The sequence below is a fragment of the Mytilus trossulus genome, chromosome 3, assembly GCF_036588685.1.
Source record: "Mytilus trossulus isolate FHL-02 chromosome 3, PNRI_Mtr1.1.1.hap1, whole genome shotgun sequence".
Lineage (NCBI taxonomy): Eukaryota > Metazoa > Mollusca > Bivalvia > Mytilida > Mytilidae > Mytilus > Mytilus trossulus.
The window spans coordinates 63,505,080-63,523,502 of NC_086375.1; the positions used below are offsets into that span (position 1 = coordinate 63,505,080).

The 18,423-nt window shown below is 32.4% G+C and overlaps 2 protein-coding genes across 2 annotated transcripts; both read right to left on the minus strand.

Annotated features, from left to right (window-relative positions):
• Window positions 1-12,089: 12,089 nt before the first annotated feature.
• LOC134712088 (voltage-dependent calcium channel gamma-8 subunit-like) lies at window positions 12,090-16,232 on the minus strand. Its single transcript, XM_063573239.1, has 3 exons — window positions 14,613-16,232; window positions 13,954-14,103; window positions 12,090-13,295 (listed from the first exon to the last, which is right to left on the minus strand). Exons 1-3 carry the CDS (start codon window positions 14,821-14,823, stop codon window positions 13,090-13,092), a joined length of 567 nt encoding a protein of 188 aa, XP_063429309.1. The 5' UTR covers window positions 14,824-16,232; the 3' UTR covers window positions 12,090-13,089.
• Window positions 15,402-17,755, minus strand: LOC134710940 (E3 SUMO-protein ligase ZBED1-like). Its single transcript, XM_063571358.1, has 3 exons — window positions 16,899-17,755; window positions 16,245-16,517; window positions 15,402-15,410 (listed from the first exon to the last, which is right to left on the minus strand). The coding sequence occupies exons 1-3, from the start codon at window positions 17,073-17,075 to the stop codon at window positions 15,402-15,404; spliced, it is 459 nt and encodes a 152-aa protein (XP_063427428.1). The 5' UTR covers window positions 17,076-17,755.
• Window positions 17,756-18,423: the final 668 nt, after the last annotated feature.

Genomic DNA, 18,423 nt, shown 5'->3' on the forward strand with positions numbered 1-18,423 from the left:
TGTTTCATTAAGTATGATGGTTTTGTTCTGCAAGTTGTTCCTGTTGCTGGAAAGAAGACAGATATCATCAGTAATGTCTAGAAAGGAGTTCTTGGTCCATCTGATACATGTCACTTTTTTTCCTAATGTTGTTCTCATGTAGCAATCTATTGATTGTTATTAGTGAATAAGATTATAACACAATGTTGACCTTTGTACCCATATTTGTTAATAATTGTACATATTATGTCTGTTTGTTATATTCACACTATAAAACCAGGTTTAATCCACCATATTCTTCAAAAGAAAATACCTATACCAATTCAGGTATATGACAGATATTCATTCTTCTGGGCTTTAATTTTGCCGTTTCATTATGGACTCCGTTTTGAATATTTCTCGGAGTTCATTATTTTGTGACTTTACTTTTTACTGAGACTTCTGTGTTATAGATCTGGTAGTCTCAGCTTTTTGCTAAGACAAATAAGATCGGAAATATTATAAACACTTGTTCTCTATAGGTGTTACTTTGAACCACCATCTGACTGTTGAATGAAATGAAATACACAGCATTCATAGTTGTTGTATAAATAGTTATCCAAGGTACCAGGATTATAATTTAGAACGCCAGACGCGCGTTTCGTCTACATAAGACTCATCAGTGACGCTCATATAAAAATATGTATAAAGCCAAACAAGTACAAAGTTGAAGAGCATTTAGGATTCAACATTCCAAAAACTTGTACAAAATACGGCTAAGGTAATCTCTGCCTGGGATAAGAAAATCCTTAGTCTTCGAAAAAAATCAAAGTTTTGTAACGAAATTTATTAAAATGACAACATTATTGATATTCATGTCAACACCGAAGTGTTGACTACTAGGCTGGTGATACCCTCGGGGACGAAACGTCCACCAGCAGTGACATCGACCCAGTGGTGTAAATAGTTATCAAAGGTACCAGGATTATAATTTAGTACGCCAGACGCGCGTTTCGTTTACATAAGACTCATCAGTGACGCTCATATCAAAATATTTATAAAGCCAAACAAGTACAAAGTTGAAGAGCATTGAGGATTAAAAATTCCAAAAAGTTGTGCCAAATACGGCTAAGGTAATCTATGCCTGGGATAAGAAAATCCTTAGTTTTTCGAAAAAAATCAAAGTTTTGTAACAGGAAATTTATTAAAATGACCACATTATTGATATTCATGTCAACACCGAAGTGTTACTTCTATAAAGCTTGTATTAAGTTGATTATTTTAAAGTGTACGCCATAATCACTAAATATGGCAAAACAATCGGCCAAATTCGTTGAAATTCAGAACCTGTTTGTTTTGTCAATCTATATTTTGCTCAATTATATTTCTGATGGTTAACATATGACCGATACATCCTATACCTAAACTAAACACTGCCTGCCGCGTCTTGTCTCAGAATTTTATCACGACAGTTGTTACAGTCACTTTGATATCCTTTTTTTGTAGTTTTATAATGAAACTCTTTGCACTAGCTGTCATTAAGGATAGTGTTATGTCTCCAGATATGTATAAATATTTCATAAAACACGGTTGTGCTGGTTTCTATATCTTCTATTAGTAATTCAGCTGTTATTGTATCCAATCCAGGTGATTTCCCGTTCCCCTATTTCTACATCTAGTTCCACTACGAACTGTTCTACAATTTGAACATTTCCTTGTGTTCAGTCCATTTATCCACTTGTTGACTTTCTGAGGTTACGACTTTACCATCCTTGGACTTGCATGGCACACAGTAGCTTTCTGTGGTCACCACTTAGTTCTTTAGTGATTTTATAGACAGTGCTAAGTTCTCCTTTAAAAGTTGATGTCTCTGCTTCTTTGGCAAGTGACTTTAGGTATATTGCCCTATCTACTTTAAATTTACGTTTTGCTTTGTCTTAGACTGAATATTCCTTTCTCAGAGAGGTTTGGATTTGTTCGGAGTCGAATTGTTAAGTATTGGTTTTATGTCTTTTCTCTGCTGAATGCAAGTCCAGGTGTCATCACTTACTGGTATCCATTTCTTTCTTTTACGTTATCTGAGTCCTAGAATGTTTCTTGTTTTTTTCTTTAAATATAGTTCCGGTCTTACTCCATTTCTGTTCTACTAATTTTGGCACATTGTCTTGTAGGTATTTTAACACGTAAAATCTGTTTCTGAGCTCGGTCTTAAATTTCGACAGAATTTCAAGTAGTTTCAGTCTGACTGTGTCAAATATTTTCCTCTCGTTGGTTCTATTGTGTATTGCCTTTCTTTGTTTCAGCCTAATTTTGCAGTCTATTGCCCTCGTATCTCTTACGTCATACTGTGAGGTTTTTGTCCATCGTTGGTGTATCATCAAATGATCTATTCGATTTTTAGCACCACCATTATGGGAGTTTTAAGTAATTTGATGGATGTTTTTATTTTGGTGTTGAAAAAGTGTACCTCTAATAACAACGCCGTTTTCTCCACAACAATGAACAAATAGTTCTCTTTTTTCGTTTATAGTGCCAAGTCTGTACTTGCCCATTATTCTATCTCTTTCCAAATTATCATTTCCAATTCCTACTTCAACATTCATATTACATGAGACAATAAAGGTCTCATGCAGTGTTTTTTTGCCAGAATATATGAAGTTTCTCATAAAAGGTTCATTTTGTATCATCATCCGCATCATTTATTGGCGTATAACATTGTATCATTGTCATCTTGGCATATTTGGAATGGAATCAATTATTCGTTTATCTACTGGTGACCATTCATTCAGAGCACCTTTAACCTTTTTGTTCGTGATGATAGCAACCACTTTATCCTAAATTCGACCAATTCATACATAGTTTATGCATCCCATGCTCTTAATCTTAATATGTTTATTCGGCTCAAAAGGTTGCCTTTCCTGTTGTTAAATTCTGGAAAGTTTTCGCTAACAACATTTTAATGCTGTTGCATTGACAACTTGCATCCACTGGTATACCGTTGCAATTGTTGATGTATACTGGCCTGGTTTCCTTTATTGTAGGCAGTTAGTCTCGATGAACAGAGGATTTGAAGTTGATGTTTTTGAATGAAACTTCGGTTAGGTAGAGGCTAAGTACTGACATGAGTGACAAACACACCCAGCTCTCATCCATATACACTATTAGTCAGCGACATGATAGCTCTAGACACTACCATCTAGAAAGTAAAATTGCAAAAATACCGAACTCTGAGGAACATTCTAAACGGAAAGTATGTCAGCAAATGTCAAAATCAAAATCTGAAACATATCAAACGAATGGATAATAACTGCCATATTCCTGACTTGATACATGCATTTTCTTAATGAAGAAAATGAATGGTGGATTAAACCTGATTTAACCACTAACACAAAAAAATATAGCAGATAGAAATAAACTAAACAGGCAAATCTATCAGCAGCTTTGAGTTGAGGTCAACGTTTAAATCATTTCATGTACTTTGTTGACAAAGATTTTTGTCACACAAATTTGTTTTTGGTATGCAATGGAGTGGTTGACCTCAAGGTATATATCTTTTACTTGTTTGTGTGGTACTTTTCCCCTAGCTATAGGCCATATATAATACACGTCTCAACCAAACCATGATGAAATATATATTTCTCTAAACTGATCTCATATCATATAGATTTTTTTATAACTTTTTTGTATTCACAATATCAAATTTTTACTCATTTTTAAAAGTTTTTCTTTTTAGATAAGTAATTTTTTTCACGTCTGTGCCATATTTTGTTATGTATATTTTGAACAAGCAATTGTGTGAACCCTTCTTCAAAGCTTTTATCTGTAATTATTTTTACAGTTAATGAAGTTCAAGTCTGTGCCATACAAAATTTAAAAGTAAGGTCTATATATCAAATATATTGTCATTCATATTTTATGAAACACCACAAAGGGCCCAAATTATTTTTTTTGGCCTATTGATACTTTTTTTTTAAACCTGTCTTTGTGCTTATCAAATAGATTTATGGTAGATTTTTCAGTGTTTGAGTTCTGAGGTGTCAACATGACTGAGACAGATACACTTTTACATAATATATAGAATTTTCATCCAATTTTGAATTGATAGTGAATAAGACTTATGATTTCAAAACCCTTAAAAAGGGACAAAGAGTAGAATTCCAACACCACACACCAGATATGAGTAGACGACAGACTTAGTGCAAACTAAAAGCATCCAGTATATTAATTCATAATTAGCACCATCTATAACTATCCTGTTGTCCATCTTGCTGTGGTTTCAAGCTGTGCCAGTTTTCTTGAAACGGAGTATTTTTATATGACTAAAACACTAGAAATGTAACACATAATCATGATTTTACACTGACACAGAAAAAAAAACTTATCTGATATGTCAGACATTCCAGAATTTTAGGACTTGTGTAAACTTTCATATTTGTGCTTATTTTAATGTAAAAAAAAGAAAAAAGTAGACTTTTCAAATGTCTGAAGTGTATATATTTTTTCTAACAAATTGCTCTATAAATTGTTAGTACAAGTGCATCCATTCCATTATGTTGTGAATACTTGCCTTCCATGACATCACATCATTTTAGTATCTCATAATATTAAAAAAACTATTGTATAGTTTATGGTCAGGCTAAAAGATCAACCTTTCATTTTTCTATATCTTCATTTATTTTTTGTAGACATTTAGTTATTTTAATGCCTTATATTCATAAAAGACTGAATGAATTATGGCAATATTCTTCAAAGTACATGTAGATATTTTGATCTTGTAGCAGCTAATTTGTGTAAAAAGTACTTTAAAAAAACTATAATTGAAAATTTATATTTTTTGTCTTTTAGACAAACTTGTTTCAAATTCTTAAAATCCTGAAAATACCTTTTTATAGATATGTAGTTTCATAAAATTAGGAGTTTATTGAAACTAGATATTTTCTTATTGGTTTTGAGCCTGAATTTACCTGCTAGTGATGAAGCATTGTAAAATTATAATATGCAGATATTAAGAAAATACTCATAAACTATTCCAATGCTCTTGTATTGGCAAAGTGTTGTATGTGATCACCAGAATGGTCAGATTTCTAGTCCTTTGTCCTAGTCTCATTATAGTACCCAATTGTGTGTATGTACTTACTGTCTCTTTTATACAATAAAATATGAAATAATTTATACAGTTATTACTTAACAGCTCATTCAGTCTTATATAGATCAGTGGCAGATTCAGGGGAATATTTGTCAGTCATGTCATAAACTGAAAGTATTTGTCCTAAATGAGTAATTTGGATTTAAGTAACCTTTTATTAAATCCGTCTCTATACAACACTGATTGGTAATGTGGTACTGGGGTTTGTTGGTTATTTTATTTAGCCATCAGATCTTATTAATTTTCCTTAAGCAGGTGTTATGAAATGAGGAAAGCCCTTTCATGTCTAATTTGATTACTCTCAAACATTATGTCCTCAATGCTTTTCAACTTCGTATTTATTTGGCCTTTAACATTTATGTATTCGAGCGTCACTGATGAGTCTTTTGTAGATGAAACGCACTTCTGGCGTAAATACAAAATTTAATCCTGGTATCTATGATGAGTTTATCCCCTATAAAAGAACTGAAATCACATTGCTTCGTTTTTTGACTGCTTGACCTTCTCTTGCATACATGCTGTAATTGACAAAATGCTTATCTGGCTTTGATAATACTGGCTCTTATGTGTTTTGCTGTTCCATTGGTGTTACTTTACATGCATATATAAGACATATAAAGTCCTCAACCTCTTCTATCATGTTATTATTCAAGTACACTGGTTGTATGATGCTCTGTGCTGTTTCATTAAGTATGATGGTTTTGTTCTGCAAGTTTTTCCTGTTGCTGGAAAGAAGACAGATATCATCAGCAATGTCTAGAAAGGAATTCTTGGTCCATCTGATACAAGTGACTTTATTTCCTAATGTTGTTCTCATGTACCAATCTATTGATTTTTATTAGTGATTAAGATTACAACACAATGTTGACTGTTGTACCCATATTAGTTAATATTTGTACCTTTTATGTCTGTTTGTTATGTTCACACATCTTTGTCAATAAATTGTAATTTTATACAAGTGAGAGGGTTAGCTAGCTATAAAACCAGGTTTAATCCACCATTTTCTACAAAAGAAAATGCCTATACCAAGTCAGGTATATGACAATTATCCATTCTTCTGAGCTTTGATTCTGCCGATTCATTATGGACTCCGTTTTGCATATTCCTCGGAGTTCAGTATTTTGTGAATTTACTTTTTACTGAGACTACTGTGTTATGGAAGTCTTAGCTTTTTGCTACGATAAATAATATCGGAAATATTATAAACACTTGTTCTCTATAGGTGTTACTTTGAACAATCATCTGACTGTTGACCGAAATGAAATACACAGCATCCATAGTTGTTGTATAAAGCTTTTATTAAGTTGATTATTTTTAAGTGTACGCCATAATACTAAATATGTCCAGAAAAATCAGCCAAATTAGTTGAAAATCAGAACCTGTTTGTTTTGTCAATCTATATTTTGATCAATTCTATTTCTGATGGTTAACATATGGCCGAAACATCCTCTATCTAAACTAAACACTGCCTGCTCTTGTCTCAGAATTTTATCACGACAGTTGTTGCAGTCACTTCGATTTCCTTTTTTTTTGTAGTTTTATAATGAAACCCTTTGCACTGTCATTTAGGATAGTGTTGTCTCCAGATATGTATAAATAGTTCATAAAACACGGTTGTGCTGGTTTCTATATCTTCTTTAAGCAATTCAGCTGTTATTGTATCCAAGCCAGGTGATTTTCCGTCCCCCTATCTCTACATCTAGTTCCACTACGAACTGTTCTACAATTTTAACATTTCTTTGTGGTAAGTATTTAAGGTGTTCAGTCCATTTTTCCACTTGTTGACTTTCTGAGGTTACGACTTTACCATCCTTGGACTTTCATGGCACACAGTAGCTTGTGTGGTCACCACTTAGTTATTTGGTGATTTTATAGACAGTGTTAAGTTCTCCTTTAAAAGCTGATGTCTCTGCTTCTTTGGCAAGTGACTTTAGGTATATTGCCTTATCTGCTTTAAATTTACGTTTTACTGCTTTGTCTTTGACCAGGAACATATATATTAACATATACTGTTCCCAGCTTTGACTGAATATTCCTTTCTTAGAGAAGTTTGGATTTGTTCGGATTTGAATTGTTACATATTGTTTCTATGTCTTTTTGTCTGCTGAATGCTAGTCCAGGTTTCATCACTTACTGGTATCCATTTCTTTCTTTTACGTTTTCTGAATCCTAGAATGTTTCTTGCTTTTTCTTCAAATATAGTTCCGGTCTTACTCCATTTCTGTTCTACTAATTTTGACACATTGTCTTATAGGTATTTTAACACGTAAAATCTGTTTCTGAGCTCGGTCTTAAATTTCGTCAGAATTTCAAGTAGTTTCAGTTGTGTCAAATATTTTCCTCTCGTTGGTTCTATTGTGTATTGCCTTTCTTTGTTTCAGCCTAATTTTGCAGTCTATTGCCCTCGTATCTCTTACTTCATACTGTGAGGTTTTTGTCCATCGTTGGTGTATCATCAAATGATCTATTCGATTTTTAGCACCACCATTATGGGAGTTTTAAGTAATTTGATGGATGTTTTTATTTTGGTGTTGAAAAAGTGAACCTTTAATAACAACGCCGTTTTCTCCACAACAATGAACAAATAGTTCTCTATTTTCGTTTATAGTGCCAAGTCCGTACTTGCCCATTATGCTCATGATCTCTTTCCAAATTATCATTTCCAATTCCTACTTCAGCATTCATATTACATGAGACAATAAGGGTCTCATGCAGTGTTTTTTTTTGCCAGAATATATGAAGTTTCTCATAAAAGGTTCATTTTGTATCATCATCCGCATCATTTTTGGCGTATAACATTGTATCATTGTCATCTTGGCATATTTGGAATGGAATCAATTATTCGTTTATCTACTGGTGACCATTCATTCAGAGCACCTTTAACCTTTTTGTTCGTGATGATAGCAACCACTTGCTGGAATTTATTATCCTAAATTCGACCAATTTGCACCCGTCCTAAGTCAGGAATCTGATGTACAGTAGTTGTCGTTTGTTTATGTAATATATACGTGTTTCTCGTTTCTCGTTTTGTTTATATAGATTAGACCGTTGGTTTTCTCGTTTGAAAGGTTTTACACTAGTAATTTTGGGGCCCTTTATAGCTTGTTGTTCGGTGTGAGCCAAGGCTCCGTGTTGAAGGCCGTACTTTAACCTATAATGGTTTACTTTTTAAATTGTTATTTCAAGGATGGAGAGTTGTCTCATTGGCACTCACACCACATCTTCCTATATCTATATAGTTTATGCATCCCATGCTCTTAATCTTAATATGTTTATTCGGCTCAAAAGGTTGCCTTTCCTGTTGTTAAATTCTGGAAAGTTTTCGCTAACAACATTTTAATGCTGTTGCATTGACAACTTGCATCCACTGGTATACCGTTGCAATTGTTGATGTATACTGGCCTGGTTTCCTTTATTGTAGGCAGTTAGTCTCGATGAACAGAGGATTTGTAGTTGATGTTTTTGAATGAAATTTCGGTTAAGTATCTAGAGGCTAAGTACTGACATGAGTGACAAACACACCCAGCTCTCATCCATATACACTATTAGTCAGCGACATGATAGCTCTAGACACTACCATCTAGAAAGTAAAATTGCAAAAATACCGAACTCTGAGGAACATTCTAAACGGAAAGTATGTCAGCAAATGTCAAAATCAAAATCTCAAACATATCAAACGAATGGATAATAACTGCCATATTCCTGACTTGATACATGCATTTTCTTAATGAAGAAAATGAATGGTGGATTAAACCTGATTTTACCACTTACACAAAAAATATAGCAGACAGAAATAAACTAAACAGGCAAATCTATCAGCAGCTTTGAGTTAAAAAAAAAAGAAAAGAAGGAGATTTTAACCATGGTTATAGATTAAGAGTCCCTCTGGTATCTGCCGTCCCTCTTCTAGAGTCATCACTGTTGGAGAGGTGTTGAAGATGCACTTGTATAAACAACATTAGCCCTTCACAATCTCTCACAGAAAAACTTAAAATTTTCCGGGGTTTATTTGGCAGTATCAAAATTTAGAAGATCCAATATCTATTATGTTTATTGGGTTTTTTTTCATAGACACTGTGTGATTTTGTAAAACTAAAGCAAAGTGTCAACCTTTTCTACTTTCCTTTATTCATTTCGAATATGTTATAAAGAGTGTATCTCACTGCCACCCTTTCAATGTACTGACTAAGAGCCATTGAATCTGGGAACAGTATATCTATACATCAATGTATATGTTCCTGATTGAATGTATGAAATGTTTACCATATACATTTTGAGTACTAGTATCGAGAATGGCGTTCACGAAAAAAGTGTTACCGTTCATTTATTTTTATATTATTCCGAACCTAAGGTTCTAACGACCTAGTAGAGACATACTAATACAATGGTAAAATGGTTGTATTATAACATGAAATTCAAAACAGTGTGGCTGTGGCTATAGATTGGCAGATTAAATTCATCCTTTGACTGGGACATTTTACGTGAACGTTTGTCTGTAACGACCACTGTTCACGACGTACCTACGATAGACATTTAAACTGTGGGGTCACCTAAGGTTTCTAAACGCCTTTAATTATAAAATAATTCGAAAAATTAATCAGGAATAATCTTTATGTTTTGATTTATATAACTGATATAAATCAAAACATCGTGTTATTTCTGATTAATCTTTCGAATCACTTTATTTAGGTGTTGAGAACCTTTGGTGACCCCATAGTTTAAGAGTCTTTTAAAAGTGCATAGTGAGCAGTGATCGTTACATACAAACGTTCACCTAAATTGTCCTAGTCAATGGATGAATTTAATGTGTCAATCAATGGCCACAGCCACACTGTTTTGAATTTCATTCTATGTCTCTCTGGCAGTTGGATTCAGCTTTTATCGTCTCTCCTTTTTTGTCCTTGATAGCCCTACGTTTTCAAGTATTGTATGATATTGTATTTGTAATTCTGATTGGATATTGTAGCAACATTCCAACAGCGCCTGCATACGGAGTATATATCTCCCAATTGATACGATATTCCCGGGCTTGTATTTCCTATCATGATTTCATTGATAGAGGATTAATGCTCACAAGAAAGCTATTAAACCAAGAGTTCCAAATAGCGTAGTTGAAATCATCCCTTCTTAAATTTTACGGACGCCAATACGAGTTGGTTGACCGTTATGGAATAACCGTTTCACAGACGATATCGGATATGTTTCTCATATCGTAACTACAATACACTTCCCTTTTCATGAATGTGACCTACCGAATAAGACTAGTTACCAAATTTGACATGTCATAAGCAACACGAGGGGAGCCACATGGGGAGCATGATCTGCTTACCCTTCCGGTGCACCTGAGGTCACCCCCAGTTTTTGGTGGGGATCTTAACTTGTTGCTTAGTCTTTATTTTTCTATGGTTTGTCTTCTGTACACTTATTTTTTGTTTGTCTCTTTAGTTTTAGCCATGGCGTTGTCAGTTTATTTTCAATCTGTGAGTTTGACTTTCCCTCCGGTATCTTTTGTCCCTCTTTTAAATGCCCTATCGTTTTTGTTTTTCTTCTGCCGTCTGAGATGCGTTTTTATTTTACAAAATATCAAATGGATTTTTGGCCAATGATGTTGTATAATAATGGGGGTTTCAAACTCACCCTGTGTGACCAAACACTTATTCTTATAGGAGTTATGGCACTGCATCCCCTTTTTCTTGTTATCGCTAGATCTCTAAAACGGTAAAAGATTTTAACAAACTGTTTTCACCAAATTGTTCGTCTTCTCTTAAGAATGATTTGGTAAATTTAGTCAGAAGTGATCGGAAGACATCTTTTGGGAGTTATTTCCCTTTGAAAATTTAAGATAGGCGATATGTTGGATAAATTCATACGTTATAAGTCGTAGAGGCTTACAGTCTTTTGATATGAAGTCCTTGGTCAATTTGAAGGAAATTGAGATCAAGGTCAAAGGTCAAGGTCATGTTATAAATTTTGAATTTTGCTTGTTATCGCTATTCAGAAGAAACTGTAAGTGAAATGATATGATGTGTTTACCAATAACTGTTCACAATAAGGCGCAACTTCAACCTATTTAAGTCGAAGAGTTTTGGTTGACCCTTAAAGGAGTTTTCTCCTTATGTATTTGAAATTAGTATTTCTCAACAACCATACAAATGATTGACCTGAAGTCTTTTGATTTGAGATAACTGACCTATACCTCAAAATTGAGGTCAAGATCAAAGGTCAATTTGACTCTCGAGATTTTGACCTTTGCTATAAATTCTTACTCGTTCATAATAAAACAATTAAGTCTTCTGCATAAACCTATTATTCTTATTTGTATTTTATATCAGTTTGATTTACCACACTGCATCAACATGGAGTGACATTTTCCAACATCGTTTTCTGTACTTCTACATTGGTTCGAGGTATAAAGAGGGGGGGGTTAGATCTCACAAACATGTTTAACCCCGCTGCATTTTTGCGCCTGTTCCAAGTCAGGAGCCTCTGGTCTTTGTTAGTTTCTTGTGTACAGTTTGGAAATTAGTATGGCGTTCATTATCACTGAACTAGTATGTATTTGTTTAGGGGCCAGCTGAAGGACGCCTCCGGGTGCGGGAATTTCTCGCTACATTGAAGACCTTTTGGTGACCTTATGCTGTTGTTTTTTTATTTGGTCGGGTTGTTGTCTCTTTGACACATTCCCCATTTCCATTCTCAATTTTATTCATTCTTATTATCGAGGTGGAAAGACCTTCGATTGTTCTCTGAAGATTTTTTTTTAATTTTTTATTTTATTTTCTATACGTATGTAAAAGTAAAGATAATTAATCACCAAGTTCATTTATATGATTTAAGTTTAAAGAAACTATATTTGATTCAAAGTTTGATTTATATTAAATGCCGACAAAGCCAGATAAGACAATCGTTTAAATTAATATTATAGTAATTATTATAAGATACACCAAATAACATAATTACAAACCTAAAAACCTAATCTTGGTTTATATACAATTTTTAGAAAATTAACTGTGACGTCACTTTTGTGGCGTTGATACAGTCGTGCGACGAACTGTATCAACGAACTGTTGTGCTGTTTTTGTGTTCCGTCCTAGGTTGTTTTACGTGTTCGTTGTTATTCTGTGGTTAACATGTCGAAATGTACTATTGTATTGTTTATTTCACGGTGTATTGATCTGTCCTGAACGTTCTTGCTTTTAATTGTGCTGTATTCCTGTCATTTTAGTGGTATATTTAACATTGCCATAAAAGCGCGAGGCTAGCCACAAAACCATGTTCAACCCACCATTTTTTTCTTAAAATGTCCTGTACTAAGACAGGTAAATGCATGGCTGTTGTTATCTTATAGTTCGTTTCTGTGTGTGTTGCATTGTTGTTTCTTTCGTGTTGCACTTCAGTGTGTCTGTTGTTTCGTTGTTTTCCTCTTATAGTTGATGTAGTTCCCTCGGTTTGTATCCCGAATTTGTTTTCAGTCTCAATCGATTTATAACTTTTGAACAGCGATATACTACTGTTGCCTTTACGTACATCTTTTTGGATATTTGCAATACTGTTGAAGGAAGTAATTAAATACGCGCATATATATAGAACGCACCAACTATATAAAGTGGTATTTCCATTTTCCAGCACTGATTCGATATAGGTTCTGGCGGACTGTCTGATAGTTCCCTAGGTCATATTAATAGACCAAATGATAACAATTAGCACATTGCGTACAGGGCACTTCATCGTCTGATAAATATCAAAACAAAGAAAATTATTGGGATATCTTTTATGTATCAATACATTCAGTATATCATAAATAATACTTTACGAACAAACATAGAAAAGTAAATTTAAGAAAATCAATTGAACATAAACAAATAAGCTGGAAATTTCATATCCAATATGAAGATATTCATAAAATACCGGTAGAAATCGAATACATATCATGACATAAAAATGTTAACTATTTAATATAGCTGATTAGTAAAAAATGTAAAAGTTTATGCTAATGGTTTAGTTCCTCCTCCTCCTCCTACTCCGCCTTTACCTTCCAAAAGCATCAACACACCAACAACAATTTCTAGCAAAAAGGCGATGATAGAAAGAGCAAATGAATAACCAAACTTATAGTCTTTAGTGGCACTTTCTGGCCACTTGTCGGTTACTTTGGCACCAAAAATGATAATGCCGATCAAATAAAATACACCTGAAAACGAAAAGTAACTGTTTATTAAGAAATACTTCATCTACTTATTAAATTGATGTAAACTTGAGTTTCTAAGTTATACCCTCGTGAAAACCTGGAATTTTCCTAAACAGGATCAGGATTTGGTTGATACTTTGCCAACGGTTATTGCGATTTCATGAATTCTTGTGTTGTTGCTTTTTTAAATTCTATTCATTGTTTGTTTGATCTATCTAAAACTCTATGACAACTATAACTGTAATAGGTTGTCCACCAACAGCGGGCAGAAATATTTGTATTAAACTCATTGTCTTAGCATACAGTGTCGTTAGCCAGTTTTCTTGATTGAATTGTTTCACGTTTTTTTTCCTACTTTTTTACTTCACATTTAAATACGAATGTCTCCTGCTTGAAATAAAAGGTTAATGATAGGTTGTTTGTCATAGTGAATCCCCGGCGATAATATGTAATATGCGTTGAGGTATTTTTTTTCGTCATCGAGGTGTGACAAAGCAATTAACAGACATACTATGTACTAGCCTGGGATCTTTGCTCACTGCTCGACGAAGTATAAGATTGGGCCAGGATTCCAACATCACAATTTAAGTAAAAACTATATTAAATGATGAATTCAGAGATCAATAAATATGTCTGACAAAAAGTATCTAACATGGTTTACCTGTAGCGATGCAGATAATAGCAACTGCAATGGCAACTTCTCCATTTTTCTGACATTTACTAACAAATATGTACAGTACAACTAGAAAAAAGGAAATTAAAATGCCAAAAAATCCAAAGGTCACAAAGGCCTGAACCACACCATACCAATCTGAAATAGATAAAGATATTCAGTAATGTATACTTATACTGTATTTTTCTAGAGACATATTTTGAGGGAACATATTGATATATGTTGGCCATTCGATGACACGAGAATATAACTGACATATATTGGCAAACATGGGCTGGCAATATTTTACATTGCAGTTTTTTTAACCTTTTATTCTAATAGACTGACCCAAAACTCATTTAGAAATTCTATATTTTTTTGCGCTGCTTAGTTCCAAAAATTGTAGTTTATTTTTCTGTATTCAAGAACCTTTAATTTTTAGTATAAAAGAATTTATAAAAGTTTGAATTATTAACAATGAAAACTCGTAAATCAAGTTTTTCATTCTTCGGTTCAAATTTAAAAAAAAACCAACAGTATAAGCAATTGAGCAACAATTTGACAAGTTATAAAGCTTGTCTTTTTTCAATAGAAGCAATTTAACATTATAAAACTATTATTCAAATGTTTCCAAATTAAAAACAAAATAAATAGATCTTCCAACTTACCATTTGCCCATCCATCTATAGTTTGGCATCCCGTTGGCACTTCTGCTTCACCACATATTCTCCATAAACCATAATGATTTTTTGCTACATCCTCATAAACCCAATCAGTTGTCGTATAGGAAATGCATGTAAATAAAGTAGCAATTAACAATAAAATAAAAGCTACTTTACAAAATATAGATGCTCCTTTTAAATCGTCAACCACTCCCATTTCTATATCAACTAGTTGCTCCCGAACTGCAGGTTATAGATTGACACTTTTGACGGACTCATTCTACTTTTATAGATGTGTGTTGTCAAAACAATTACTTCAACAGCAATGCACTCTATGCATTATATAAGCACTGTTAGCCAATTAATTTTTTTAAAAGACAATATACAATATTTCTTTGCACATGCATATCAAATGGTTATGGCGTGGTCAAATACAAACAATGAAACAGACAATAGCATATTTATATGGTAGTGAAGGTGTCATTCGTATGAGAATTAAAGAGAAATATTAAATGACAATTGACTACAAAAAAATTGTGTTTTTTAAAATAATTATGTTTAACTGAAAGAATTAGGTTTAGTCAAGGATGGATACCAAAGCACTTGTCTTTAAAGATGAATTTCATTTCTGTTCTGTCTGTATATGCTATCTATATCCAACAGATACTCGACATTTAGAAAGGACTGGAATCCAGATAATTTTGTTCAAATAAAGGATTTTCTTTTTATAAGAAAATGAAATTATATGTACACGTTATGTTTGTAAAACTTAACTATCCAAGTAAATTAAACATGTCAAGTCAACTGTTTTAATAAATTTTAAGTATCATATGACTTTAAATACTAAAAGTTAAGTGTGCCCTTGACCAACGATTATACAACCCTATTACATTACCAAAAAAAAACATTCAATTCTTAAAATTGCATATTTATGCTACAACCGTGAAATTACGCCGCAGTTTTCTATCAAATTTGTTATTTTGTTTTCCAATGCATTGCTGTATAATCGTCGTTACGATTACATAGTGCGTGCTTATCAACGCATATTTCATATTTGATTTGTTCCGCCTATCGAATATGATATTACAGAACATTTCTTTGTGTGCACTAAAGTAATTAAGTATATCTAAAACTATTGATACGAACGTATGAATATATAACCAATACATAAGAACGTGAGTACCCCAATTGTACTGAGTACTCTTATTACACCGAGTATACCTGAATGGAACATATTTAGCAGCAGTTGACTATCTTTCAAGTTTTCATATGATACTGAGACTAAACGATTTGTATGTTTATGAGTTGCCATTGTACCTTTAAGTCTGTCAACATAGCTAAACATATTCAAATATACACAAAACATTCATAGCATATATACAAGAACATAGTTTATGTTATTTACAAGTGTGGACACCAGACATGGGGTCAATTACATTTGAAAGTAATTAATTACATTCAATTACAATTACAAAATCTTCAATTAAATTACACATTACATTTGACTTTTTTTACCAATGTAATTAATTACATTCCAATTACTTGGCAAATGTAATTAATTACTTCAATTACATTTGAAAGGAAAATTAAGATAAAACATTGAAAACATGCATTTATTCTATGATATGTACATAATACCGATTTTTCATGTAGAAGTTTCGAAGATAAATGCTTTCTGCTAGGCACTTGATACTTAGTGTCAGCTTTTTCCATCAAGTTTTTAAATTCTTCACTTTCGACAATAGAGAGTGGTAAAAGATCCCCAGCTATGAACATTATAAGAGCATTTGTCATTTCTAACTGTTTTGGATCAGACAGTGAATATTTTACACTTTTTTTTATGCATTGTGTCAATGTTGGTTGAATTTCTTTATTCTCAGAATGCAGAATGTACAAATCTCTGTGTTTTCTCTGAAAATTACAAAAGGCCTTATTTAATATCTTGAAAATATTAAATTGTTTTAATTTACCTATTGAAATTTTACATTTATTTAAATTTATTTGATTGTAAATGATACAAAAAAAGAGCACTATTTTTTATTTTTTGAAATGATTTTCATTTTTATCCCAGCTTATTCAAATTATTTATCTGAAATAAGTGATTTAGAAATCTGACTTCTTAAAACAAAAATAAACTTTAGTTTTAATCACAACTAATTAATTTAATAAACAAAATATTTTCCAAATTTAAATGTAAGCTATTAGAGGATATAAGATAAATGAAATCTGGTTAGAAATGAAAAAGAAGCATTATGAATTTATTTAATTTTTAAAATTCTTACATAGTATTACCTTCATATGTGTAACAAAGTTGGATGTAACTTTATAACTTCCACTAATGAGGGTGCCACAATGCATACATTTTCCTTTGAAAGTATTTCCATTTTGGAAGTCATCAGGAACAGTAAAATGTTCCAGTACACTCTTGGAGCTCATTTTTAAATCTGATAAAATGTTTTCTTTCAACATTCATATATATAGTGAACAAATTTTGCAAGTGAGATTTTGTCATATGCATTATCCCTTCAAGAATTTAAACATGTACCTATAGGCCCTAGGGGTATATTTATCTCTCTCTAATTAGCCTTATATCTGTTTAACATAACTGTTATAAAAACAGTCATTATATAGTTTGTAATAAAACAAATAGCCAGAGGTTATATTTATTGGTTATTTAAGTCCTTGAATAAAGTTAATTATGTTAAATCAATGTCTTAAAATATCTATCTAAATCTACTAATTAAGGTCAAGACAGTGACTTCCTAGTGGTTTCTTTTAAAATTATGGCATGTGTCTACATTTTTTTTATCATTCAATACAAAATGAAGAATCTACCATGGTTGTGTTAATACAGAAAGTATACTGTGAAGGCTTTTCTTTGTCAGCTTACAACATTTGTTAAGATTATTGCTTTTAATAATTTTTTGAGAAAACACAAGATTTAATCTTTTGATCCAAAATTTCAAATGTAATTGACTTGTAATTGAAAAGTAATTGTCAATTACAGGCAATTTTGGCTATGTAATTAATTACATTCAATTACATGTAATTGAAAAAATGCTCAATTACACATTACATTCAATTACATGATAAATTGTAATTAATTACAGTCAATTACAATTACATATTTCAATTACCCCATGTCTGGTGGACACAGATGAGTGTGGATAGTATGTTCGGATGTTTGACAGTGACTTATGACAAAAGGAGTTCTATGTTTTCCCTATAAAGTGTTATTAACGGTGTTGCACGATGACAACCAATCTGAGCATTATAGCATATATATAAACAAATGAATTATTTCCTAAAAAAAATCGACGTAAACGTCAACTTCTAAAATAAATGGGCTATATGTCACAAAAAAATTTACTTAAATTTTGAATACAACTGATGCTCGTTGAATGATAAATAAAAAAGCGAAAAAAAAGTCATGTATCTCTTTTATAATCTTAAATTTGATTGATTGAATTATCTCAAAATGTGTGAAAATTTGTATAAAAAGCACAGTGATCCTATCTTTATTTTACACTATCAAACGGAGATTTATGTTTCAACAACGATATTTTTTTTAAAATCTATGCATAAGAAATTAGAGATTTAATGATTTTAAGACGATTGTATGTGCTTTTCATACAAATTTTCACACAAGATCAGCATCAAGAAAGTCCCTTGTTTTTATTTGCACATGCCGTATAAATGTTATATGTACAGCACAAATTTTTTCATCTCTGTTCATTTATTTATTCGTAATGTTAAATGGGTGCCCTTAAATATGCCAGCGCACCATCTAGTGACAGGATAGTCAATCTAATGACGG